This window comes from Anopheles ziemanni, chromosome 2 (genome assembly GCF_943734765.1).
Source record: "Anopheles ziemanni chromosome 2, idAnoZiCoDA_A2_x.2, whole genome shotgun sequence".
NCBI lineage: Eukaryota > Metazoa > Arthropoda > Insecta > Diptera > Culicidae > Anopheles > Anopheles ziemanni.
The window spans coordinates 46,304,444-46,332,042 of NC_080705.1; the positions used below are offsets into that span (position 1 = coordinate 46,304,444).

Consider the following 27,599-nt stretch of genomic DNA (forward strand, 5'->3'; position numbering starts at 1 on the left):
TGGTTGGGTATAGCCAGGATGAAGAATGGCTGTGCCGAACCGCTGACCATCTCCATGTGTTAGCGAAGTCGGGATCTATGTGATTGCGTCTGGTTCTGAAAGTAAATTCGAAAAGATGTTGTTTGGCGCCGAACCGGCATGCCTGCGCGCACCCACCAACTGATCCGGGTACAGTAGGTGGGTGCGCGCAGGCTGCCTGCAGCTCCTTGTTGCTGGCGCTCGGCGATGGTACCGCTACGTTGGTCAACGGGACGGTGCTGGTGGGGGTGAAGGGTTGTTGGTGTCGCAAGTTCCGTCTATTGCCTCTGGAACGGCCGTGGCGAACATCGTGCCTGTCGGCTGCTGCAGCACCTGATGTCTTAGAGCCAGGAATTTCACTTCGCTTTCGCGATTTCCACACGTACTGATTGCGTAACGCGACGTCGCCTGACAGGAGCTGAACTCCATATAAAAAAAACCTTGCGCGATGTCGCGCGGAGGAACGGAACCACGGGGTCGAGCAAGTCCGGAACCCGCGACCGTCTTTATAAGGCCGGTCGAGCAGGACATCTCTCTCTTCGTTCCCAGCCAGTAGTCACACACGCTCACGTACCCATCGGCCCACGTTTTAGACTCGTGAAATTATTGAAAAAATATACGACATACGCGATCGAATAAAGAAACTAGCTCTTTTACCCCGAAACAGCTAAAAAGTGGTGACCCCGACGTGATCCGCGTAACATCGTCGAACATTTTCAATAAGTTCCGCCGCATTACACGATACCCCGCGTTCGCGAGACGCCATCTTGGCACACGTGCTATCGGTCGCTTGCGCACCAAAACGCCATCTTACGCACGACTCCGACCGACAAACCTGTACAAACGTGTTCCTCCTGTGTTACAGTGAACCACGAGCAGTGCACGTAATACGGAAAAAGCCAAAATGAACGACACGACCGCCGAACAAACCACCACCGCTAGCGCCCAACCAACAAAAACGGAGCCGCCCATGGCGTCAGGCGCAAGAAATTCAGTGGAGGCGGTTAACACTATGCGAGTAAACCCACCGGACATGAATATCGAGGACCTGCAATCGTACTTCTGGGCACTGGAGCACTGGTTTGCTGGGAACACATACGAATTCGCCAAGCGCACCATCATCGCACACTACGAGGAGTCGCAAAGGAGCCGGCTACAGCGACTGCTATCCGACATGGTACTTGGAGACCGCAAACCTTCCCAACTGCTTGCGGAGATGCGACGCACTGCGGACGGGGCCATGTCCGACTCCATGCTGTTAGACCTGTGGATAGGACGGTTGCCTCCGCACATCCAATGCGCCGTGATCGCCATTCCTGCAGCCGCATCAGAAAAAGCGAGGGTTGCCGACGCAGTAATGGACTCCTACGCATTACACCATCGCACGGGCCCATACCAAAGCATCGCGGAAGTTACATCGAGCACAGTCTAACTCCTTTCGCGACAGGTAGCCGAGCTTACCAAACAGTAATCGCGAATGGCAGTTCAACAACGTCGTGCAGAACCCCGACACCACCAGCGCTCCCACTCGCGGTCCTCAAACCGATCGAAAACCAGCGGATTTTGCTACTACCACCAGCGTTTCGGCCACGCCGCAAAAAAGTGCCAGGACCCGTGCACGTTCGAGTCACAACAGCAGCAGGGGCGCAATAACAACGCGAGCACCTCTTCATGAGGAAATACCGGAGACGACCGGATGCAAGTCCAAACAATAACACCGGCAAGTCATCGCCTTATTGTCGTGGACCGAAAAACACAACAACAGTTTTTAATTGACACCGGCGCCGACGTCTCCGTCGTCCCAATATCCAGGAATACAAAACACACTAAGCCATCACCAATGCACCTGTTTGCCGCCAACCGAACGCCCATTAAAGTATACGGAGAATCACTGTACACCCAAAACCTCGGCCTACGACGCGCGTATCTGTGGAACTTCATAATCGCAGACGTTGGGACAGCGATTATTGGTGCCGATTTCCTCTAACACTTCCATCTGTTGGTCGACCTGCGCCGGAGATGTTTGGTGGACGCGACAACAAATCTTACCACTCCTGGAATTCCCGACCAAGGTCAACGGGAACCAACGCTTAAGGTCTGCGACCCAACATCGCCAATAACTCGGCTGCTCAACGAGTTTCCACAACTAACAACGCTCACCGGCCCCGGAACATCTCTCCCGTCTGAAGTGACGCACCGGATAGAGACGAGTGGGCAACCAATCTTCGCTCGACCGCGGAGATTGACACCAGAGAAATACGCAGCAGCGCGGACCGAATTTGAATCGCTGCTACAGCTAGGGGTGTGTCGACCGTCCAACAGCAGCTGGTCCAGCCCACTTCACATGAAGAGGAATGCGGACGGCACTTGGCGCCCTTGTGGAGACTACAGGGCACTGAACGCGAAAACCGTCCCAGACCGGTATCCACTGCCATACCTAACGGGCTTCACAATGCAGCTACGTGGAAAAAATATATTCTCAAAGGTCGACCTCCACAAGGCGTATCATCAGATACCAATCCATCCGGATGACATCGCCAAGACTGCCATCACCACCCCATTCGGACTGTTCGAGTTTGTGACCATGCCGTTCGGACTCCGCAACGCTGCCCAAACCTTTCAACGGCTGATCCACGACGCGCTACGGGGACTGGACTTCGTGTTCCCGTACATCGATGACATCATCGTCTTCTCTACATCACCCGAAGAACACGAGGAACACCTTCGCCAGTTATTTAGACGTCTCACGGAGCACAAATTGACCATCAACGTGCCTAAGTGCGACTTCTCCAAACCGGAAATTTCCTTCCTGGGCCACCGCGGCACAACCGATGGGATCCAGCCACTCCCGAAAAAAGTTGAGGTCATCTAAACGTTCCAGAGACCAAACATCGTCATGGACCTCAAGAAATTCCTGGCGATGATCAACTTCTACAGGCGGTTCATCCCGCACGCCATAGAGGAACAAGGCCCCCTACTCGAGCTCACCCCGGGAAACAAAAGGCGAAACAAAACGGTTATTGCATGGACTCCAGAATCCATCAAGGCTTTCGACGCATGCAAACTACAACTAGCACGCGGCGCTTTGTTGGCACATCCGGACAGCGATGCCGAACTCTCCCTATGGTGCGACGCGTCCGATTTCGCCACAGGAGCAGTACTCCATCAAGTAATCGATGGACAGTTGCAGCCTCTCGGATTCTTTTCCAAAAAATTCGATAAAGCACAACGCCGATACTCCACCTACGACCGCGAACTGGCCGCTGTATACCTTGCCGTGCGACACTTCCGACACCATCTGGAGGGGCGAAACTTCCACATCTACACTGACCATAAGCCGTTAGTGTACGCTTTTCATCAGTCGCTGGAAAAAGCATCGCCACGGCAAGCGCGACATCTTGATTACATCGCCCAGTTCACCACCGACATCCGTCACGTAGAAGGCGAAAACAATATAACGGCCGACCTACTCTCCCGCATCGAGTCCATCCGGTCCGCTTCCACCATCGACTACGACAAACTAGCAGAAGATCAGTCCAGCGATCCTGAACTCGCTGACATCATCAACGGTAAAATCAGGACGGACCTGACTCTCCAAAAAGTAGTTATCCCTGGCAGTACCAAGGCACTCTACTGTGATTGCCCAACCGGTGTAATCCGACCGTACGTGACAACGCCTTTCCGACAACAACTTCTGCATGCTGTCCACGACATGTGCTACCCCGGCACAAGAACCACTGTCAAGCTAATGACAGACCGCTTCGTCTGGCTGAACATCCGCCGAGACACCAGGGACTTCGTACGCAACTGCTTGCCTTGCCAAACAGCAAAAGTTCATCGGCATACACACAGTCCACTCGTACGCTACCCGTCCCCGGAAACCAGGTTCGCGCACATCAACGTTGACATCGTTGGCCCACTCCCAGTAAGCAACGGGTCTCGCTACTGCCTCACCGTTATCGACCGCTTCACCCGTTGGCCCGAAGCCATACCGTTGGCGGACATAACGGCGCCAACTGTCGCCTCAGACTTACTCAGCGGATGGATAGCCCACTTCTGAGTGCCGGTATTCATCACCACGGACCAGGGACGACAGTTCGATTCGACACTGTTCGCGGAACTCACCCAGATGCTCGGCATCAAACACCTCCGCACAACGGCTTACCACCCGCAAGCCAACGGGCTAATCGAACGGTGGCATCGGACGCTAAAGGCCGCCATCTGCGCCAAGGACAACACCTACTGGACGGATCATCTACTCATCATCCTGCTGGGACTACGAACGGCATACAAAGATGACATAAAGGCCTCACCAGCAGAGCTCGTTTACGGCACCACTCTCCGTATACCAGCAGAATTCTTCCACGGCGACCCACAGACTACTGAAGAAGGCGATGGCAAACATTCGGCCACCACCAACGGCATGGCACACCAACAAAGCCACCTTCGTCCATACAGACTTACGGACATGCACCCACGTCTTCGTCCGCAACGACATCGTACGGCCAGCTCTAACCCCGCCATACCAGGGACCTTTCGCAGTAACAGGGCGTATCGAAAAACCGTTCGAAGTACAGATCAACGGGAAATCGGTAAAAATTTCCATTGATCGCCTGAAGCCATGTTACATGCCGAACCAACCTGCGTCTACGCCACAGCCAACGCTATGCACAATCTTAACCAGACACACTTTTATTGATCGATGCCAATCTATTCATACTTGATACAACCGAAATTGTAAAGATGCAGCATAAGCAAATTCCGATCAACTCGTAAACAAGTTGCGACTCGATTGTGCGCGAACATTGCACCCTAGTAATATGACCCATGGCAAGCCGGCGTCAGGGCATTCGAGCCAAGTAAGCATGACCCACAGCGGGCCGGATGTTATGAAACAGACAGGGAACGATGCGCGCAAAAACCTTTGCGCGACCGAAGTCAACAACCTTACTATTCTTGAAAAACATCAATATATCCAATCAGCATTTATAGAACCGATAAACAACTTTTGTAAAGTAGGTCAGCCTCATTACCAACACTTATTCAACCACCTGTAAACTAGCCCTAAGAAACCGTATAAATAAATCGATACCGAATAGACCAGAGAACTATTCGGTGGACACTGATCGGACGTGGTCGTAATGCCCGTCGCGCATCCAGTAACTAAAAATCTCTGAGTTTTCATCTAAGTCCAAGTTGTACACGATGACAAACCCTTCGCTTGGATAAGTCCGCGACCGCGAGTGGTTTCACGCAGTATGCGTTGATACAAGGTGACCACGAGTTATGGATACCGTAATATCCACCACACGGTGTTACCCGGTCACAACGTCGAGTAGTCATCCCACTTCGTTACCGGTAACACCAGTCTGGTGGGGGAATACTGTGGCGCACACCAGCACCATCCTAGGTGTCAACGAGCCCATCGCGGGAACCAGCACGCCGAGGAACGGAACCACGGAGTCGAGCAAGTCCGGAACTCGCGACCGTCTTTATAAGGCCGGTCGAGCAGGACATCTCTCTCTTCGTTCCCAGCCAGTAGTCACACACGCTCACGTACCAATCGGTCCGCGTTATAGACTCGTGAAATTATTGAAAAATATACGACATACGCGATCGAATAAAGAAACTAGCTCTTTTACCCCGAAACAGCTAAAAACCCATCTTTTTATACCCTAAATTCCTCGGAATAATGTACCCTACACTAACACTTTGTTCTGTTTGTATCCTTACATATCATATACGTTTTGCTATCATAAACGTTTTGCAAAACAATGCTTCTTGCAAGGAAAACATTAGGTATGCGTTAAAGGCGTTTTAAATGATTGCAACTTTCACTTAACAGCAACTGTCAAACACTCATTTCACTCATGTGAAACCCAACTTAGCATGTCTAAACGCGAAATAAACAAACAATTTGAGTTGCGCAACTAAAATTTCACTTAACGTAGCCGGGCTGTAAATTTATTTCACAGCAATAAAAGTTTCTTGACAGCTCGTACAACTGACAGATTTAGAAGGCGTCAACAGTATAAAACTATTTAAAATGATCGTTAAACGAAATAATCAAAGTCGTTTTATGCGATTTAAGTTCACTTGCATGATTCACAACGCTAAATGAGTATTATTATTAATTTTAGAGATGAAATAATACAGCTTATTTACAATTCTACATAATTTGTTTACCGACTCATCATTGCCGGTTGACAGTTAGGGTTAATTTGTTGTGAGTCGTGTAAACGCGTGATGCGTTCGGAAACTTTCAGTCCACTGAAATGAAGACGACTGAAAGTTTCTCTTGCATGAAAGTTGCTGTCATTTATCTGCAGCTTTAGAGTTCATTGAAAGTTAAGTAAGCATCAAACCGTAAGCGTCAATAACACTGCGTGTAGAATAATTGAAATACAAAAAGCAGAAATCTTGCGGCACCTTTCATCTTCTTTGCGTGATTCACTAAGCGTCGTATTATTGTGCTCGTGGGGCACTGACGGATCTCGTGGACATAACATTTACAATCAACTGTTTCATGGTTCCGGAGAAAATACTGCATCAGACAGTGATTTACTAGAATCGGCATTAACGCCTATCCGTCTTTCGTTCATTAGTGACGATTCAGATATCATCTGGATAAACTTGATGCCCCAAAGTGTTAGGTTTTGCAGGCCAATTGTTATCGAGTTTTCGAAAGAGTCAAAAGATAAAGTTATGCAAACAGTAGACGAAAACAAAAGCCAAATAAGCAGGTTAGTTCCTTATACAATTCAGCTAAATGAAACAAGTTAGGTGGCAGTAAACTATTCATATTACATGAGTTTAATTGATAGAAAAATTTTGGCATATTTAACCGACACTCTGTCTATGCAAACATGTTGTATATGTGGTGCAAAACCAACAGAAATGAACAGTGTAGAGCACTTAGAAAATGGATTTATTCCAAATCCTGAGAATTTATCTTATGGAATATCTCCACTGCACTGTTGGATGAGATTTTTCGAATGCTTGCTTCACATTTCGTACAGAATTGAATTAAAAAAATGGAAGGTTACTCAAAATTATAAAAAACATGCACAATGATCGAAAAAATTTGTTTTGGAAAAGATGTACAAAAATTTGTTGTTAAAGTAGAGGAACCAAGGCAAATGGGTGGAAAGAGTACGTCAGGAAAAGTTTGTCGTCTGGCTTTTTCAAACATAGAAAAATTGAGCGATATTTTGCAAATAGAAACAGAACTTATAGAAAGGTTTCGAAATATTTTAATACCCATCAACTGTTAACAGCCTTTAAATCCAAAAACCATTAGTCTATATTGCAAAGACACAAACATGTTTTGCATACATCATTACTATTGGTAAAAAATGCTTTCTACTGTCCATAAAGTTCTTGCCCATGTAGGTGAAATCATTGTAAATGCCGCAGCTCCATTGGGATCCTTCGGAGAGGAAGCAGCAGAAGGTAGAAATAAAATATACAGAAGGGATAGAAGAGAACTTGCCCGTAAAATGTCACGAGAATTCAATATTAAAGACATTTTTATGAGAGCATTACAATTATCCGCTCCATACATTTCAACAATAACTCTTGCTAAATCGTTGAAAAATTAAAAACAAATCCCATACCCAGACGCAGTCAAACCCTTTTTCGTACATTACAGCTCCTCTAATAGTAAGAGTTCCTTGCCAATTCAAAACCAAGAAGATAATGGTACAAGTTCAGAATATTCAGATAGTAGCTCTTCGTTAGGAGACGTTATGTCCGCGTTAAATGCTTTAAATAACAATTATTTTCCAGATGACAATATTTTGAATGAAAGTTTGTAGTAAATTTAGTTTATTTTATATCAAACTAAAAAAGCGTAGTCGTTTGTATGGACTGTATGGGAATGCATCGGTATACGCTCAACCCGCTCTAGCCATTTAAACCTCTCGCAGAGCGAATTCATATGGCCACCGCGTTTTGGTTTTTGCTCTTCATTTAGCGAAACGACTACACAGTAGATATATATTGAGCCTTTAGCACACCGTTCTCAACAAAGAGCGACGGTCTTGCGGTAGGTGCGCAGAGACCGGAGTGGAAACAACGCGGTTCAAGTCCGCGTAACAGCTCGAGACATGAGAATGTGTAGAAGAAAGAGAAGAGAAAAAGAGCAAAGGCCCCGAAAGGGGCCTCCATTTTCGTTTTTGTCGTGGCAACTTCGGTTTTTATTTTCGGCTTTTGCTGCATATTACCAGAACATGCACACGAGTATGCGTTAAATATACAGCGTCGGCCCCAAAGCGCTTCGTTCCATGGGTTTGAACAAAAAAATGAATGATGTAATGAAACATTGATGTTGATTGAAAATGTGAGTTTGTTTATGAGTAGCATTCTATTGACTGAAATTCAAATGCCATTCACCAATCGTCTAATTAAAAATGGTCTGCTTCGTGAATAGTAACATGGGCTTGCAACCCGCTTTCACCCGCTCATTTTCCAATTAGATTCAACTAAAAATGGTTTATCACAAATGTTGCAACTGCAACGTGAGTGGAAAATAAAGGAATTCTTTGAGAATTTCGCTTGTGGAATAAACTAAAAAATTAGTCCTTTATTGGTCTATTTTTTCACACTGAGTGTGCCACGTCTGTGGCCCCCCTTTATATCCTTTTGCCTGTGAGTTCCACGGGCAAAATAATCCGTTGGTACTCAGCCCGTTACGTTAAGCTGCTATCGTTACAGGGTTTCTACAAACCATTTGTAACATTCTCCCCGGCAGTACACACACACACCCCTGTGTTGTGTGCTACTTAGACAACCTCAGCTTAATGTTTACAAACAGGCTAGCATCCAAAATCTGGGTAAAATTCGTGCCGGTCACAATTGTCGCTAAATATTTTCTGTTTAGGCTCCAGCCACAGCGACCCGTTGTGCTCGTCTGGTAGTTTGAGCGCACGGATTGGCGGCACATCGTTTGGTGGTTTTGGCCGACGTAATTCTCCATCCAGCAGGATCGCGATTCGTCTGCTGATCACGCCAAAAACCGCTAGGAAAGCAGCCGAAATCCGAATAAAACTACCAGGATTGGTAGCAACACTGCTCCGACCGCTCGCTCCGACGGGATGCATCTCGATGCTGCCACTAATTGCAGCCACTTCTTCGGCCATCGCGATCGTGGGTTGCCGTTGCTGCTCCGGCGAGCCAAGAACATTATCGGAAGCGTGAAATTGCAGCGTTGACGACGGGTCAAGCAGCGCAGGCGGTTGTTCCTCCTGGACGATCTCGAAAGGTAGCTGCCGTCGCGCGTCCACAGCAGCGACGGGATTAACAAAGGCGAGTTTGTCAACCTCGTCATTTGTTGGTGCTACCGGATCGATCGGAATCGATAGAGAAGCCGATGATGCCCGCACCTCGCCCCCGTGGCAGTCCCCGTCCGGCTCAGCTCCAATGGTGCTATCCGCAATGCCAGGTGCGATATCGATCGCAGTGAAGTGCTCCCGTTGTACCGGATGCTCGGTAACATGCACCGGTTGGGACACAATAGATGGCCCCGGAGTATTGTCGGAGGGTTCTGACCTTTCCTTACCGACTGCCACAAACGAAAGCGCCGCTGAAACAAGTGTAGTTGCTGTGGATGCTGCTGCTGCCGGCGTTACACGAGACACGTCGAACAATACAGGTGGTTTACGCTGCGGGCTCTCGCCAAACACAAGCGCGGTATCGTTCTGTTTTTGTGCCGTTACGGTGCGCATCGGTGGTAGGAAAGAACAATTACTTTCTCTTTCTTTCTCCAGGACATTATCCGGCATCGCAATCGTTGCGCTCTGGCAGCCTTCCGCATTCAACTCAGTCCTGCCGTTCCGCAATTTTAAGTGTTCAATCGCAAGATGAACCGTTGCAGGAAAAATTAACGACATGTCAACCATTTGACGCGCCTTTCCTTGGAGAGCTTCTCTCAGGCGCTGGAGGTTTTCGATGTCGCAGAAGCCACACAGTTTCGTCGACCTTTCGTAGGCTTCGATAAACCTCGGCCACTGTTTCGGTGACCCCGAAAACACCGGCAATCTCCAATCCGTCGCCTTACGTGCGCGTATTTGCTCCTCCGTGAATGGAGCATAAGTTGGACGAACTGCTTCCAAAGGTGTTTTAGTGTTCATTTGTAGTTAGTAGAGTTCATTTGCACTTGAAGTGCTGTGTTTCGTGGTGTGCGAAAAATGGCGCTCCGCTTGCGCCAGCGCGTCCGTTTCGCGTTGCCACTGTGTATGCATCGCTCGCTCCCTTGCGATGCGTTTCTTCATGTCGAGCTCGAGTTTCCTTTTTTCGAGCTCTATTTCGGCAAGCTCAACTTGTCTTAATCTAAGCTGATAGCTTTGCTCCAGCTCGTGCTCGCCGTAGTAAGTAGGGTTTGGTGGTCGGCTCGATTCAATCGAGCTCGAGGATGCGCTTCGGTGGTGCCATCCAGGCGGCTCCCAGCGGGCATCTTGACTCGACCTTTGGCACGGCTGGCCCAGTGCATGCTCGTAGCGTAGTGGCTCCGTTTGCGTAGGATACGACCATCCGGGGCTCCCCGGCGTGTAGAAATCACATCTTGCCGGCTGCCCAGAAAACCATTCGCCTTGAAGTGATGTGATTGACCGTCCCCGATTCGGGTTTTCCGGCATAGCGCGTCTTGCGCCGACGCCATCGCGTACGCTGCCGATGAATCCCGCCAAATATTGTTGGGTCATTTCACGAGTGTCCGGTCACTTTCAATCGCGAAGCACTCTTTACTGAGAATGACTTCTTTTTTAAAATGTACTAATTTTTTAGTATGTTGCAACTGCAACGTGAGTGGAAAATAAAGGAATTCTTTGAGAATTTCGCTTGTGGAATAAACTAAAAAATTAGTCCTTTATTGGTCTATTTTTTCACACTGAGTGTGCCCCGTCTGTGGCCCCCCTTTATATCCTTTTGCCTGTGAGTTCCACGGGCAAAATAATCCGTTGGTACTCAGCCCGTTACGTTAAGCTACTATCGTTACAGGGTTTCTACAAACCACTTATAACAACAAATGTTTATGTGAATGCCCCATAGTATCGAAACTAAAATTAGTTGAGTGCACGTACAATTTTAGCTGCTTAAAAACCTATGCTAATGACTCCACCTGGACCATTGCGCTCATATAAATGGATTAATCGTATTGAAAATGAAAACGAAGCCGAATCGTTCACTGGAATTTTAAAACATTCTTTCGATTTGTCTGATATGCCGCGACTTAAAGATGGATCTGTTATAGTTATGTGTCGACATCTTCAGTCATCAAATCAATGGGGCTTCCCTTGAATTGTAATGCTTTGTTTTTTTTTTTAATATTAGTGTATTATTATTCTGGAACGAGGCGAAGTTCATTGGGTCAGCTTGTCTAATATAAAAATGTTCAATCGTTATTTTCTCAATATGGTGATTTTGCAAATGGGACTCATATGTGAGTATGGGCAGTTAAGTGAAAGAATAGTTTGAGGAACCGTGAATGGTCTATTTAGTTTTGCAATCTTTAATTGCTACTAAATGAATCTACCTGAAAAACGACTTTAACACCTCATCTACGATGTCCTGCTCATTGTCGATGCATATCATGCTTTCCTTCCACTCGATGTTCCGTTCAATGCCATGCCTGGGATCTGAAAGTAAATAGTCGGTAATGTCTGGGCTATTCCTCGAAAACGGACACGTTATACATCAAATATTAATCGATGCTATGTGACGTGCCGTTCGCTTCGTGAACGAATTGCGAATGAAGAACGTTCATTCTTTAACTGTCCGATCAATAACCGGGTACCCGGGTACCCATTTCAGTTTCCATGGGAGAATTTTGTAACTTTTCTTCCGAATCGTTTTACGCCACTTTAGATCCCCAGAAATGAAGGCTTTTTGCACCAAATTTGCAACACCGTGCATAGTACTTAATAACTCAATAATAGTTATAAGTGATTAACCAAAAATTCCAAAAAAAATCCATTGTTACGTTTCTGACCCTTTATAAGAAGCGACTAAATCCTTAACAATTCTCTTCCCAACGTTCTTTCCACGGCCAGCATTCGATTTCCCAGTGTAAATCTAGCCATTGAGAGGATACGAATTCACAGCGTCACAAATCCACCAGACTTTAATCCCATATTTGGCTGGTTTGTAAAGTATGTATTGTGTAAACCTGGTTCGTCCACGGTACGGGAAAAGCTGCTCGCCGACTGCTAAGTACTCCGATGGTTCATAACTTTTTGACAAATTACTATTTAGTATAGCCCATATATGGCGTATCGGAGCAACTTTGTCATCTTCAATGCGCTGGGCATGAGTATTCGCATCATCGAATCGGACAAAACGCATTATGATACTAAACTGATTGATGAATATTACTGCACGATATAGTGGATATGACCACGGCTTACACATATCTCCTGCACTATCGGTATTAGAGTAGTTGGCGCCAGATAGACGAATAGGGAAGCATACATTTCTTCCAAATCAATTGCTTTCCACTTCAATGGTTTCTTCCCGCATTCTTTTGGTTATAAGCATCATAGGATGACTAAGCCTTCTTGTTTGAATGGCGTATTATGTATCGATCATTTGTATCGAGAATGGATAGCATTCTAGTAATCTTCGAAGGTCTACTTTTTTGTGACACTCATCAGATTCTTCTGAATCAGAAACGAATTCTTCATTAGGTACGGTCACACGAGACGAACCCTGCTCGAATTTGGACGCTCGGCGAACCTTTTCTTGAATGTGTTAGTGAATCGAGCAGAGTTCGCGAACCTTTTTCGAGCAGAAAAGGTTCACCGATTTTGGTGGATAGCACGAACCTTTGCCGCGAACATTTTTGACGTTCCGTTCGATTTCCCCATTTGTTTACAATGCTTACTTTGATTTATTTTTACCAACTATCAATGAAACTACATCAAAGGTTCGTTACGTGTGAACGCTAAAAGGTTCGGCGAACCTTTTTTTGGCATTCGTTTGTAATAGTGTGCGAAAGGTTCGCCAGCAAAGGTTCGTCTCGTGTGACCGTACCTATTCACATACACTCTTTGTGATTCTCTTGTAAAATGTTAATTTTTATTAATATACGATCATCTTTTCAACTTTTGGAATGGGTAGGTGCCATCCACGAAAACTACTAGGAAATAGCGCCTTACCGTTTGGAGCTTGATGCAACAACATGCGTGGGTAGAACCAACAATCTGTTGTGCTTTAATTTTTAGCCGTTACTCAAAAAACACCTGTTTAACGGTTTGATGGACTACAAATTTGATCAACTTTTATTTTTCCCACCTTTTTGTTCCCGTTTGACATACAACGGATCAGTGAAGTCCTAATTTTCCCGCGTTTCTGTTCTTGCATGACAAATTACGGAATGACAAATCAAAGTGGATATAGTAAACAAATTTGGTCATGTGATACTATCTAGTACTATAGCATTCTTAGCATTTAACATCAAATTCGATTGCCGGTTGAAAATCGACAATCGGGTACCCGGGTACCCGGTTATGAGACGAAGGGTGAAACTTTGGTTAGTGATCGGACGGTTAATGTGTTTTGACCACTATGAATTGAGGATCGTATATTTTTCCACAAAATAGGGTTTTTTTTGACCGACATATTTTTATTTGAAAAATTGTTTGCGCATCATCTCGTAACTTTCTGATGCCGATGGCTCATCTGGGACCTTATGAAGATGATTTAAGGTTCTTACACACGAACGGTAGCTGGAACAATCTTGCGGTCTTCCACAAAATGTTAGTTCGAAACAATACGAAAGTGTTTTACTCGTACAGGATGGCTCTAATCCCGTTCTTTCCACCTTGAATCCGCTCAAAAGTTAAAATGTGTAACTAACTAAAATTCAAATATCCGAGCATGGTATATAATATGGATTTATGTTTATTGATCTGCTACAGAATTACAAGTAGCAAAAAGATAACAAATTAGAGCAAAACCTAAATGATGGACATCCAGAGGTGCATGAAGAATAGAAAATAACATACGCTTATGGTCGCGGAGCGTGGGGACGCAGCGTGTATGTGGCGCAGTGCAAGTTCGACGCGTTGAAACGCACACGCTCTCAGCTCGCCGTGCACCGCACACACTCTCATCGGGTGTTGTCTAGCCACGTACGAGTGGAAGCAAGAGCGAATGCGAGATTAGAGCGAGAGATCCGAGCACCGGCCGAAAATTGTAGACTGGGACCTCGGGTCCGGCCTGAGTGCAATCTAATGTGCACAGGAAAGTCACCTATACATTGACAATTTCACATGGACGCATTCAACACATGCATGAGAGAACTAATGTGTACGTATACAATTGGCTAGTACACTCGCACTTGTAAACAAAACTGATCGACTTGTGGTTCGAGAATGTGGTTAGGAGAACTGTTCTTATTTCATTAAAGATGATCGTTTGTAGCAGCGGTGCACCAGCAGACGTGCCCAGCGCAGTGTTGTAAAGCATTAAGTAGATTTTGAACGCAACTGTTGCAGGTGGAAATAACAATACCATAACTAAACAAATAATTTAGTGAATCATTTAAAAAATTCATGACTGTGCAGGGCACAGGTTGCTCAGGTGGACGAGATGCCACTGGGGCTTACAAGACTTATTCCCTTTGTGTCAGTTCTCTCCTAATGAGGAGGGTCCGATCGCGGTTGGATTTGAACGCCCCGGCGCTCATGGGCCTATTTTCTAACCGGTGCTATCATCTCTAACCGGGTGCTGACGCGGACCCCTTAAGTCGTCTAAAAGATGCAAAATGTGACTGAAGATTCACTAATTAGTACACTTTGAAATTCTTCCTTGTCTTATTTCAAATGTTCCTTGTGCTAACCGCATTTCATTTTTGTTTTTTATTTAGAATGGACCTAACTCTGATAGTGGATCCGTGACAAAGCCAGCAAATTTTAAAGGCATCGAAAAGTATGTAATTGCCGCCGGTTTGTAAAACAAATTTAAAAATATATATATATATTTCTACTAGGTTCGTCGTGGACACCGACATTCTTTTCCCGATTATTGCAGAATGGTAAGTTTTCTCTTTTTCTATTTATGATGCCGAGCCTACACTAAAGGCTATTTCGCACGTCGGCAAATGACACGTTGCAGCTTACCTACCTCGTGCAAATCAGGACCTACCAAGTAGCAAGTGGCAAGTAGCTACTTGCCACTTAAATAGATATGAGCCTTTTTTTGCTGGCAAGTAGGTGAATGTATTAGTTAACAGCTCTGTAATTACAAGTTGTCAAACAAAAACATTTTCATTTATGTGATTTGTTTGCGAATTTTCGACTAATGTTCGAAAATTATTATTTCATTCAAAGTCATTCCTTATTGTTTACTTGTGTAAAGAGACGAAGAAATCGAATGAAGGAAATGCTAAATGAAATGATCGAAAGAAGAAAATGCAATAATACAATGGTCTGTGTGCATCAGTGCACCTCCCGGACATGTTCGTCTGCCCGTGACCAACGTTCAGTCAAATGCTGCCGATGATCTTCCTCTTTTGTCAACAAAGTGTTAAGGACTTTAATTCATGAGAGGAATTTCAGCAAAGTAAAAATGGCTATATTACTTTCTATAATGGAGTTAAGCGTTCATATTTTTTTATTTTTGATTCGAACCATCATGATATGATCATAACAGGGCTCTCCGATGATGAGTGCCATCGCCGAATTATGCCGTATTCGGCTTTATACACCTTTTACCACTGTTTAGCGCGATGGCCAAGACCTTAAGTGACACCGTCCAAAACATTAATACGATCGCCGGAGCTATTAAGACAGCGCTAGCGCCATTTAGCAACTCCATCCAAAGCATTAAGAAGATGACAGACCCTTCTAAGATAATGGGAGCACCCTTTGCGCGTTGACCGCACCTATTAGACCGTTCGCCGCACCTTTTAGCGGCAGTCATTTTTCCGAGCCTTTTGTGAGCAGGTCATTGTGAGTGGCAAGTAGCTACTTGCCACTTAAATAGATATGAGCCTTTTTTTGCTGGCAAGTAGGTGAATGTATTAGTTAACAGCTCTGTAATTACAAGTTGTCAAACAAAAACATTTTCATTTATGTGATTTGTTTGCGAATTTTCGACTAATGTTCGAAAATTATTATTTCATTCAAAGTCATTCCTTATTGTTTACTTGTGTAAAGAGACGAAGAAATCGAATGAAGGAAATGCTAAATGAAATGATCGAAAGAAGAAAATGCAATAATACAATGGTCTGTGTGCATCAGTGCACCTCCCGGACATGTTCGTCTGCCCGTGACCAACGTTCAGTCAAATGCTGCCGATGATCTTCCTCTTTTGTCAACAAAGTGTTAAGGACTTTAATTCATGAGAGGAATTTCAGCAAAGTAAAAATGGCTATATTACTTTCTATAATGGAGTTAAGCGTTCATATTTTTTTATTTTTGATTCGAACCATCATGATATGATCATAACAGGGCTCTCCGATGATGAGTGCCATCGCCGAATTATGCCGTATTCGGCTTTATACACCTTTTACCACTGTTTAGCGCGATGGCCAAGACCTTAAGTGACACCGTCCAAAACATTAATACGATCGCCGGAGCTATTAAGACAGCGCTAGCGCCATTTAGCAACTCCATCCAAAGCATTAAGAAGATGACAGACCCTTCTAAGATAATGGGAGCACCCTTTGCGCGTTGACCGCACCTATTAGACCGTTCGCCGCACCTTTTAGCGGCAGTCATTTTTCCGAGCCTTTTGTGAGCGCTTTTGTTCAAAGAGTCGATTGTAGAGGTGGATGCTTCATTTCGTAGTTTGAATTTTCCGTTACGTATCAATATTTTCGAATATTTTTTGTTTGGCTGGAAAGTTCTTTAAAATGTCTTGGGAAATAATTTCTGAAAATTGTAAATGAAAATATTAATTTCCATAAAGAGCTTTAATATTTATGGTAAAAGAGTAAATGAGGCCCCGGGGTAGATTCTCCTCTTCCTACTGGTTCACATTAAGCGCCTGAAGCTATGCAAAGCGCGACGCATGCATACTTTTCAAACATTTGATCGCTAACGGTTCGCTTAAAAGAACATAACGGTTTAAACTAATCACGCAGTGGAGCGTGAATGCGGGTTAATATACTTTTACATGTTAAGTTACTGTAAGTTACTAGTAACTAAAGTATACCACACATGATGGACAGCATGAAACAATGAGTTTAGCCGAAGAAATGATTTGGAAACGGCGGCGCGCCCGCAGCGAGCGAAGCGAGCGGACTGCGCTAGGTCTACCGAAAAAGAGAGTTTGTTATAGTTTTGAGAAATAAGGGGGGCCCGTGGGCCCCCCTCATACCGCACCCCTAGGTTGATTGCGTAGCCGAAATTAACGGTACACATTACGGTTCAAATACTCGCAGGTTGAATTTAACGAATTAATGTATCACCAATTGCATACATTCAGTTTAAACGTCCACAAGAGGTGTAGCCACGATCGAAAACATGGCGGCCGGGGCCTCATTTACTTTTTTACCATATTTATTTTCATAAAGGTCGCCTTTTCAAATCATTCTAACTTACATTTGTACATTGTGTTTTGTTCATATTTACTCCATAATTGCTTCCTTTCTGAGGCATTTTGTGATATATGCCCATATATTGAACATATAGCCTGCACAATCAGATGGAGTATTAACGAAGCTTCGACACAGCCGGCGGCTTCTTAAACATTTGCCATGCGAACAAAATGAAAGCAATTGAAGAATCGGTTTGTTTGGTTCTCAAGCGTTGTTGTTTGTTTATCTTCTAAGGACGATTCCCGCCAAATTTGAGTATCAGCATGCTATCAAAACCTATTTTTCGATTTTTTGCAGTCTAGACGTCAAAATGCTCTACATTCTGCTACCTTATAGGGTGTGTATTTATCTTGGTTAGACCCGATTGCGGACTGTCACCAAAAATTGACAGATTTTGCTGGTTGTAGCCCAGCGAACGGCGGTACACTGAAAACCGAGCAGTTTTTTCCCTTTTTCTTTTGGACCCCCCGATTTCCGCTTAACGGGGGGCCGGATTACACGCACACAACGTTGAGTCAGAAGTGGCACGCACACCAATCGCGCCAGGCAAAAAAGAGCAAAAACATAGTTGCTCTCTTATTCCGCTCGCTACTATGCTCAGCCCCCACTCTTTCTCCCAGCTCGTCTTCAATTCTCACCAATGCGTCTTTTTCTACTATTTAGTCGTCATGTTGTCTCGATAGGATAAGTCAGTGCAATAATCACTCTGGGCTATTTGTCAGTTGGTGATGCCCGAGGTTTAACATCCAATATTAACCTAGGAGGAATGGACATCGTTTCCATGACGTTCCATTCTCTCTCCCATCATGGCGCACTACTTTGCTCCGCTCAGGTGTAAGCACGGATGGTTTCGCTCACAGCTGTTCGTAGTCAATGATATGAATGGTGTATGTGTTCGATGCATGCATGGGGATTGTTTTGATTGCGGAATGAAATTGCGTGAAGCTAATGGAATGAAATTGCATACATGAAACTAAGTAATTTCTTTATTTGTCGTTTAACTTCCTCTTCTACTTTGTTTTCCGTACTTTTCACTATAGAATTGAATAAATGAAATAACAACATTAAAACAACGATTAAAAATAATGAATTGCAATGGGCTGAAATACGGTAGTAATGCGTCTTCACATTAACGCAACCACCGCAATAAATCCGTTAATCGCTCTATGCACGTGTCAGCATGAGTAAAGGTCCATTGGATTTCGGTTCATGGAAATGAGCCAGAGCATTTGCGTTAATTTTCGCCATTCACATTATTGAAACAAACAGAACCGTACAGTGATTGCTACTAATTTCAAACTTGATATTTGAAATCGAATTTAAATCTGGAGACCTCTACATTGCTCAGCAATCAGCTGTGCCAATAACATAGAAAACTCAGAGCACATGATAAACAAACATAGGTCCAATAAGAATGAAGGAGATAGCACATTTGAGGCATGCTCTTTTTGCACATAGCAGAAAGCATTGAAAGAGAATCCGCAACACACATACAATGCATATGCCTTCCGCTTCACGCACACCATCCACCGGTTTTTATTCCGCGTTAACCACAAATGCATGACCCAATGAGGAAGAAAGAGTCAAGGCATAGCATCAATAGCAGCTATCTTGTTCTTGTCCACAGTAGAGGGTCGCGGAGGTGATATTCTCCCTACCCCTCGCCTGTAAAATGAACTGATTCGAGCAAAACCGTTCGCAGGGTTATTACTTTTCAAACGAAGTCGTTGGTAATCATTTCAATACAGGGTTTGACATATCAACTACAAGATCCAGCAACATTCCTTGTAAATAACACTTTCTTTCACGTCAGCAGCAAAATTGAAGTTGTAACGTCAACGGCGTTATGTGTAAACATGAACCCATAACTAGCCACGAAGAGCGTAACCGATCAGTGTCAAAAAGGAACTTGTCAATGACATGAGCGTTCTTGACACTGCAGAAATTTTTTGGAACCTCAAATTAACATACTTAATGCATTTGTAAAATTATAAAAGTTATACAATATTGTGGGAAACACACTCAAGTATCTTCACTGAAAATTTCAAATCGATCCGACGTCTAGATAAAAAGTTATTAAGTCTTAAGTATAGGAAAACGGAGTTTCCCATACAAAATGTATGGACTACCCGGGTAGTCCGGTTGAACGTCTACGTAGTAGGGTTTGGTTGAACGGGTGACGGTTAATCCCTTCTTCCGGTCTCATACCGGCCTAGAGGTGAAAGAAGCCACCCAGCTCAAAACCTCTATAAAATATATACCCGGTTGACAGAAATTGACATTGTTGCTGGTAAGGTAAGGTGGGGCAGGACGCGCCCATTAAGCGAAAAACATTATTTTCTTCCATTCCTTTCATTAAAAAGTCTCTAATTTTCATAGTTAGATAAATAAACATCTTGTTTATGTATGAAAAATATCAAACACTATATCAAACTAATCAATTTCATATTAAATAAGATTTTCGAAGGGCCTTTCAATTTTTAGCTCCGTTGACAATAGTGGGGCAAGATGGCCCAGCCGGTGGGGCAGGACGCGCCACTACGTAAACATGGGGCAAGATGGCCTAAAACAGACAGGAGATGGACCAAGGTTGCTTGTTGAAAGGTTAGTCTATGCAGAGACACTAGTAAACAGTCCGATACTGAGCCCATGTAACCCACATTGGATTGAATTTTGTGGTGTACCATTCAAAAGACAGTTTGGGTATAAATTCGTTGCTGAATTCCGAACAATTATTGAATATTTTCACGGATCTGTTTTTGGCCTTTTATACAAACCGCCTTAGTACAACCTTTACAATTACATCAACCTTGCAGGTAGCACTTCTGACAGAGTCAAAATTTGACGTTTTGTAATCCAGTTGATCTGTGGTTTGAAAACACAGTTGAACATCATAAAAAATTAACACAAATTTCATATGAAGAACTAAAAACTATTCGTTTCTTATGAAACTCACATGGCATGTTTAATATTAGACTTATTTAAATCAACAATGCGTTGACAATGGAGGCACCGTGCGACTTGCTCTTGTTTTAATGGTGCGTCCTGCCCCATTGTTTACATTTGGAATGCTAGGGCGTCTTGCCCCACCTAGGCCGGCGCATCTTGCCCCACTCTGAGGATCGTCCGTTTTATGTAATTTATTCAAAACTTTGAGAATTTTAAAACAGTTTCTCTTCGGTATTCGTTAAATACCATTATCAGGTAGTAAAAGAAGGCCTCGGTGTTTAAAAAATATAATATCAAAGCATGCCATACCTTACATAAAAGTGGCAAAATATTAGATCATTTAGAGTCAATTTGGTTTTTTCTCGTTTTCTTTTTGAAATGGTTATTTCGTGAAGTGAAATTTACATAGGCTGTAGTAGATACGTTGATGAACATATTCTATTACTTAAATTATTTTTAAATGGCTTAATTCAGCGTAAAACAGGCCGGGGCATCTTGCCCCACCGGCGCGTCTTGCCCCACCTTCCCCTACTATGTAGTTCCAGCAAGAGTCCCAGCAATCTGCCATGGAAAAACTTGCTGGTACTACATGACAGCTGCAAACAATTTGAATTTTTGTCAACCGGGTATACTACTACTCTCATACCGGCCTGCTACACGAGCCGCAAACTCCAACCGCAAACTCAAAAACCGTATAAGTTTACGTCAAAATCTTTGCGGTTCGTGTAGCCGCGTTTTGCGGTACCAATGCTGTCGCCAGTCAATGCAAGCGCAAAGTTTCTGACAGTCTATGCATGAGTAAGTTTCTGCTGTTTTTGTTATCAGTTAACTTAAAAAGCTTCCTTCGAAGCAAACAAGATATTTTCTTCAGTTAACACAAAAAGTTAAATATGGATAATCTGTTGATGAGTGAAGAGTGCCTAACTACCCTGTAATTGGAATGGAAATGTAATTTAGTTTCATCACAGGCAGAGACGAATGACCGAGGAGGTCAAAGTCTCTGAAATTTAAAAAAAAGTTTCATCACAGGGAAATAAATCTCAAATTAAAAATTCTGGCTATAAAATGACAAAATATTACCGTAACTATAAAAGAAACACGTAAATTTATCACCGTATGTCCGTTTATTTTGTTTTTGAGATTTGTTATGTTTACATTTATTTCTTTTTCGTATTCTTCGTCTAGCGCATTTTAGCGGTTAGCTGCCAAAAACTTTACGGGTGCAGTTTTCAGCTCACAGAGCTGAAAAGCTTCTGACGTAAACTTTTCGGCTGTTCCCCTCTTTGCGCCGCAAAGTTTTTGATTTTGCGGCTCGTGTAGCGTGGCTCATATAAAATGCACGGACTTCCCGGGTAGTCCGGTTGAACCCCTGGTCACAGCTTTGCGCAACCGCATGCGGTTGCGTTTTTTCCCATGGGAGAGATAGGAGCTGTCATGGGCTGTCACCGCAGACGCACGACCTTGCGGTTTCTGTACTAAAAAATCAAACGAGTTTGATTCTTGCCGCAGACTCTTGCGTTTTTATATGTCAACAGTAAATATTGTTCCTAGTAGACTTTAATGAGATTGTATGCTCATATAAGTGGTATATTCAAACATTAAAGTATTATTGTTTTAGTAAGTAAGTATTAACCGTCACCCGTTCAACCGCCTACCCGGGTAGTTTTTGGAGTTTTGTTTTGTTCTAACTTTTGATTGGATTGACGTATCGGCATGAAATTTTTAGAATGCCTAGAAAAACTCATTTTCTATCGTTTTGCTAAAGAAAAAATTTTTTCCAAGGAATTTAAATAATTTTTATTTGCGTTTTTCGGTTGATACCCCTCAAACGTTCAACCGGACTACCCGGGTAGTCCATACATTTTGTATGGGAGATTCCGTTTTCCTGTGGTTAAGACTTAATAACTTTTTATTTAGACGTCGGATCGATTTGAAATTTTCAGTGAAGGTACTTGAGAGTGTTTCCAAAAATATTGTATAATTTTTATATTTTTAAAAATTCATTAAGTATGTTTATTTGAGGTTCCAAAAAATTTCACCATACACATTTACAACCATTTATCTGTGTAGTTCATAAATTTGACATAGAAGATTGCTTTTTCTGTATTTTAGTACTGATGTATTTGCTCGTAGATACTTAACTACTTGAAATTTTTTGGAAAATTGCATAAAATATCGTAAAAATTAATAAACTCACAGTCGCTTCATGCTTTCTTCATGCTTCAACTGGGAACAGAGTTTTGTCCGTTATTTAATTCTATTTTCGTCAGAAATGCTGTTCCTAGTGATTCTTCTCTAATTCTGTTCGGTTTTATCTATTCTAAGGATTGAGTTTTTCCATAACGCTCACTTTTACTCAGCTTTTGTTGTACTTTGAATCACACACATAGGCGATTAGAAGCGGATTAATATAGTGTTTGTGGGGTACATTTTCTGAACAAAATGATGTGAAGCATACTTGTATTTAATATAAGATTAAGATTTTTATACCTAAACGTAAGGCATAAATATTTAAATTATCGAATTCGTGTTTTCGAATGAAACAATCCTACTTGAACATTGAACATTTCTAAAACACTTTTGGAAAAAAAATTGAATAATTTTCTGAAAATTTCAAGCAATTCAGCTTCAATGATCGAAGATATGTTTACTGAAATACAGAAAATGCAAACTCCTATCTAAAATGTTGAAGCTACACAGGTTTGGGTCATAGATGTGAAGGGTGAAATTTTTTGGAACCTCAAATTAACATAGTTAATGAATTTTTAAAATTATAAATGTTATACAATATTTTGAGAAACACCTTCAAGTATCTTCACTAAAAATTTCAAATCGAGCCGACGTCTAGATAAAAAGTTATTAAGTCTTAAGTACAGGAAAACGGAGTCTCCCATACAAAATGTATGGACTACCCGGGTAGTCCGGTTGAACGTCTACGTATGTAGGTTTGGTTGAACGGGTGACGGTTAAAGAAAGCTGTGACCACAGGTTGAACGTTAACGTAATTACCAAGATAAATACACACTATATAAGGTAGCGGAATGTAGAGCATTTTGACGTATACACTGCAAAAAATCAAAAAATAGCTTTTGACAGTATGCTGATACTCAAATTTGGCGGGAATCGTCATTAGAAGATAAACAAACTACAACACTCGAGGACCAAACAAACCGATTCTTCAATTGCTTCCGTTTTGTTCGCATGGAAAATGTTTAAGAAGCCGTCGGCCGTAGTGGGTTACCGATTTTTCGACGAAATGTATCGAAGTTTCACCTCACGTACCTTCTCTTTACTCGCATAGTTGTTTACATTTTGTGCTGTTTATCACCATGCTGTCAAAAGCCACGGTCGCCATTTTCTAAAAAAATACCTCCTAAAAAGTCACCTATTCAGTATTTAATCATCTTGGTAATTACGTTGCTTAAGCAAGGTGTATAAATATAGAATGTGACTTTAGGTTCATCCAGACGACAGCAATGTTTCTCGGCAATGTTGACGTTTACCGTATTCGTACACGATTTCGTTGACTGTATGTGTGTGCCAAGCAACATTGCCGAGCGAATTGACGAGCTATCCATGGGTCGATGGATAAGCTGGAAACATTGACGAGCAATGTTGACAGCGATCCGTTTGGCATTCAACAAGGTAACGAAGCTAAGCTATATCCTGTACGAACCTTAAGTAAATTATTAATTAGAACGAGTCAGTTTAATTTGGGCAAGTGTTGGTTCAGTTTTACAATCATGCCACTAATTAAATTCACTTTTGTGATGTTAACTAGTTACCATATGTTGTTACTTTCTATTGATACATATTTTACAAGATAACTATATGCCATGAAAAATGTTTAGAAACCTTGAACATTGTTGGAAACATTGATGAACATTGATTGCCATCGTCTGGACAGAATTCGCCATTTTTGCACATGGCTGACAACCATGTTTGAATGTGTGCGAAAGATTGACGAAAAGATTGCCATCGTCTGGATGAACCTTTTATGTCGCTTTGGAAGGGGTGCCATATTTGAGAAGAGTTATGTCAAAAGCCCAATGCTTTTCCGATACCCCCCCTCAAAACCCATATGATTACCACAGAATTGTTATGTCAAGTCATAAAATGTCATTTCACACTGGACGACTTCACATTCTAATTTATACACCTTGGTTGGGAAGTAACCCAGCGAACGGCGGTACACTGAAAATCGAGCAGTTTTTTGCCTTTTTCTTTCGGATCCCCCGATTTCCGCTTAACGGGGGGTCGGATTACACGCACACAACGTTGAGTCAGAGGTGACACGCACACCAAGCGCGCCAGGCAAAAAAAGAGCAAAAACATAGTTGCTCTCTTATTCCGCTCGCTACTATGCTCAGCCCCCACTCTTTCTCACAGCTCGTCTTCAATTCTCATCAATGCGTCTTTTTCTACTATTTAGTCGTCATGTTGTCTCGATAGGATAAGTCAGTGCAATAATCACTCTGGGCTATTTGTCAGTTGGCGATGCCCGAGGTTTAACATCCAATATTAACCTAGGAGGAATGGACATCGTTTCCATGACGTTCCATTCTCCTTCCCATCATGGCGCACTACTTTGCTCCGCTCAGGTGTAAGCACGGATGGTTTCGCTCACAGCTGTTCGTAGTCAATGATATGAATGGTGTATGTGTTCGATGCATGCATGGGGATTGTTTTGATTGCGGAATGAAATTGCGTGAAGCTAATGGAATGAAATTGCTTGCATGAAACTAAGTAATTTCTTTATTTGTCGTTTTCCTTCTTCATTTTCTTTGTTATTCGTACGTTTTACTATAGAATTGAATGAAAGAAAGAACTACATTAAAATAACGATTAAAAATGTATGAATTGCAATGGGTTGAAATATGGTAGTACTGCGTTATCACATTAGCACAACAACCGCAATAAATCCGTTAATCGCTGTATGCATGTTGTACGGGTTGATTAAGGTAAATTCAATTTACGTATGCTCGTGTCAGCTTGAGTAAAGGTTCATCGGATTTCGGTTCAAAGAAGTGAGCCAAAGCCTTTGGTTAATAATCGCCATTCACATTATTGAAACAAACAGAACCGTCCAGCGATTGCTACTAATTTCGAACGCTTGTAAATCTGGAGACCGCTACATTGCTCAGCAATCAGCTGTGCCAATAACATAGAAAAAAAATCATAACACATACAAACAAACACAGGTCCAATAAGAGTGAAAAAGATAGCACATTTGAGGCATGCTCTTTTTGCACACAGCAGAAAGCATTGAAAGAGAATCCTCAACACGCATACAATGCATATGCCTTCCGCTTCACGCACACCTTCAACCGGTTTTTATTCCGGGTTAACAGCAAATGCATGACCCAATGAGGAAGAAAGAGTCATGGCATAGCATCAATAGCAGCTATCTCGATCTTGTCCACAGTAGAGTTTCGTGGAGATTGGATTCTCCCTACCTCTCGCCTGTAAAATGAACTGATTCGAGCAAAACCGTTCGCTGGGAACTTTGGTTGTACAGTGTAACTCGGGGTCCACACTGCAGCGCGACGTCCCGTTTCAAAAGTAGCCCAGTTTCGGCAGAGCAATCGCACAAGCCAAGCGCGACAGAGGTAGGGGAGTATGTGGAAATATGTATCAAATTGGGACGCAAACTCGGCTAAAATTTTTTGTTGAATTTTGAGGTAGTAATGCATGATATTTGTTTAGCTACGTATTTTATGCACCCTGAGTGAGTTTGCTGCTTCTACATTTGAAATTCACTGAGAAAACCACCTAAAACAACCATCGACGATATTTTGCCCCACCGTAGGAGGTATATATTTCTCCGTCATCTCCTACTTATTGAGAGCAGTTTGTTTACGTTTCGGCACCTGAAAACACTTTGGTAAAAATATCAATTAAAACGGAGTTTGATAACTGAATTTCATTTGTGAATGCTAATAATAAGTAGTACAACGAAAAATCCGATGTTTCGTGGAGAATATTGCTAGTTTTGTTCGCGTTTGTTTTTCGGTTTGTTTACGTTTTGTCCAGCGTCGGTTTGTTATCGTTTCGAATTGACATTTGACAAGAACTAGCGTGACGTCGCGTTTTTCGCTGTTTCTACACTAGCGCGATTTGTGGGACATTTTTTTTGTATGGAGTTCGGCCGCCTGTCAGGCGACGTCGCGTTTCGTGACGGGACGCCGCGCTGTAGTGTGGACCCCGAGTAACCGTCCGTCCACACGGCGCTGCGACAATTCTGCGACCGATTTGTGCTCACCGGAAGTGTCAAAGTAATCAAAAGTAGCCCAAGTCGGCCATCTTGCATGTCAAAAGTGTCGCAGAAACTCCCGCCGGCACTGGGTCGCAGCGTTGAACGCACTATTTACTACGTTTCAACAGATTTTGCACGCGCACACGGACTTGACAATCGCGTTCCGAGAAAATTGAACACAACCAACGTTAAAGTCGATAGAAGTGCTTTTGATCATCGACTTGGGTATCGGTTTTATTACGTTTGTTTTTTTATGTTATTTGTAAACAAAAAATAAATTCCAGAATAAAATTCTTTCTAGTCGAAAGAAAACGTATACGGATAACGGACATATTGAAAAGTTTGAACAATACTTAAGCGCTTCCAAAACTATGCTTTTAACGTTTACTTTTTTTTACATTAATGTTTTTGACTTTCTAGAATGCTTAGCCATGTAATGATTCCCCAAAATATGCCATAGGGCGCATTTACATTGAAGTTATTATTTACATTCATACATTTTAATACAATAGTTGATTAAAAAACGGATTAAAAACATGAATTAATACGTCAGTATATTTATTTACTATATTAAAGCTCCTTTTCGTCGAACAAACCGGCGTTACTTGTTTTTACATTGATGCTGTTGACTTTCTAGAATAATAAAAATATGCTATATGCATTTTCATGACAATTATTATTTACATTCTTTCATTTTAACACAATAAGTAAATTAAAAAACGCAATAGAAACATGAATTAGTACGCCAGTATATTTATTTACTATATCAAAACTCCTTCTCGTCGAACAAACCACGACAATGACCATTTTTACATACGAATACAGTCTGTTCTCGAG

At 42.8% G+C, this 27,599-nt stretch overlaps 1 protein-coding gene across 1 annotated transcript in view; it reads left to right on the top strand.

Moving 5' to 3' along the window:
- Window positions 1-27,599, top strand: part of LOC131282860 (xaa-Pro dipeptidase) — a 65,351-nt gene that overhangs the window by 32,254 nt on the left and 5,498 nt on the right. Inside the window, exons 4-5 of the mRNA XM_058312404.1 lie at window positions 14,882-14,943; window positions 15,005-15,049. Of these exons, the coding sequence (XP_058168387.1) occupies window positions 14,882-14,943; window positions 15,005-15,049 (107 nt within the window). The remainder of the gene's footprint in view (window positions 1-14,881; window positions 14,944-15,004; window positions 15,050-27,599) is intronic.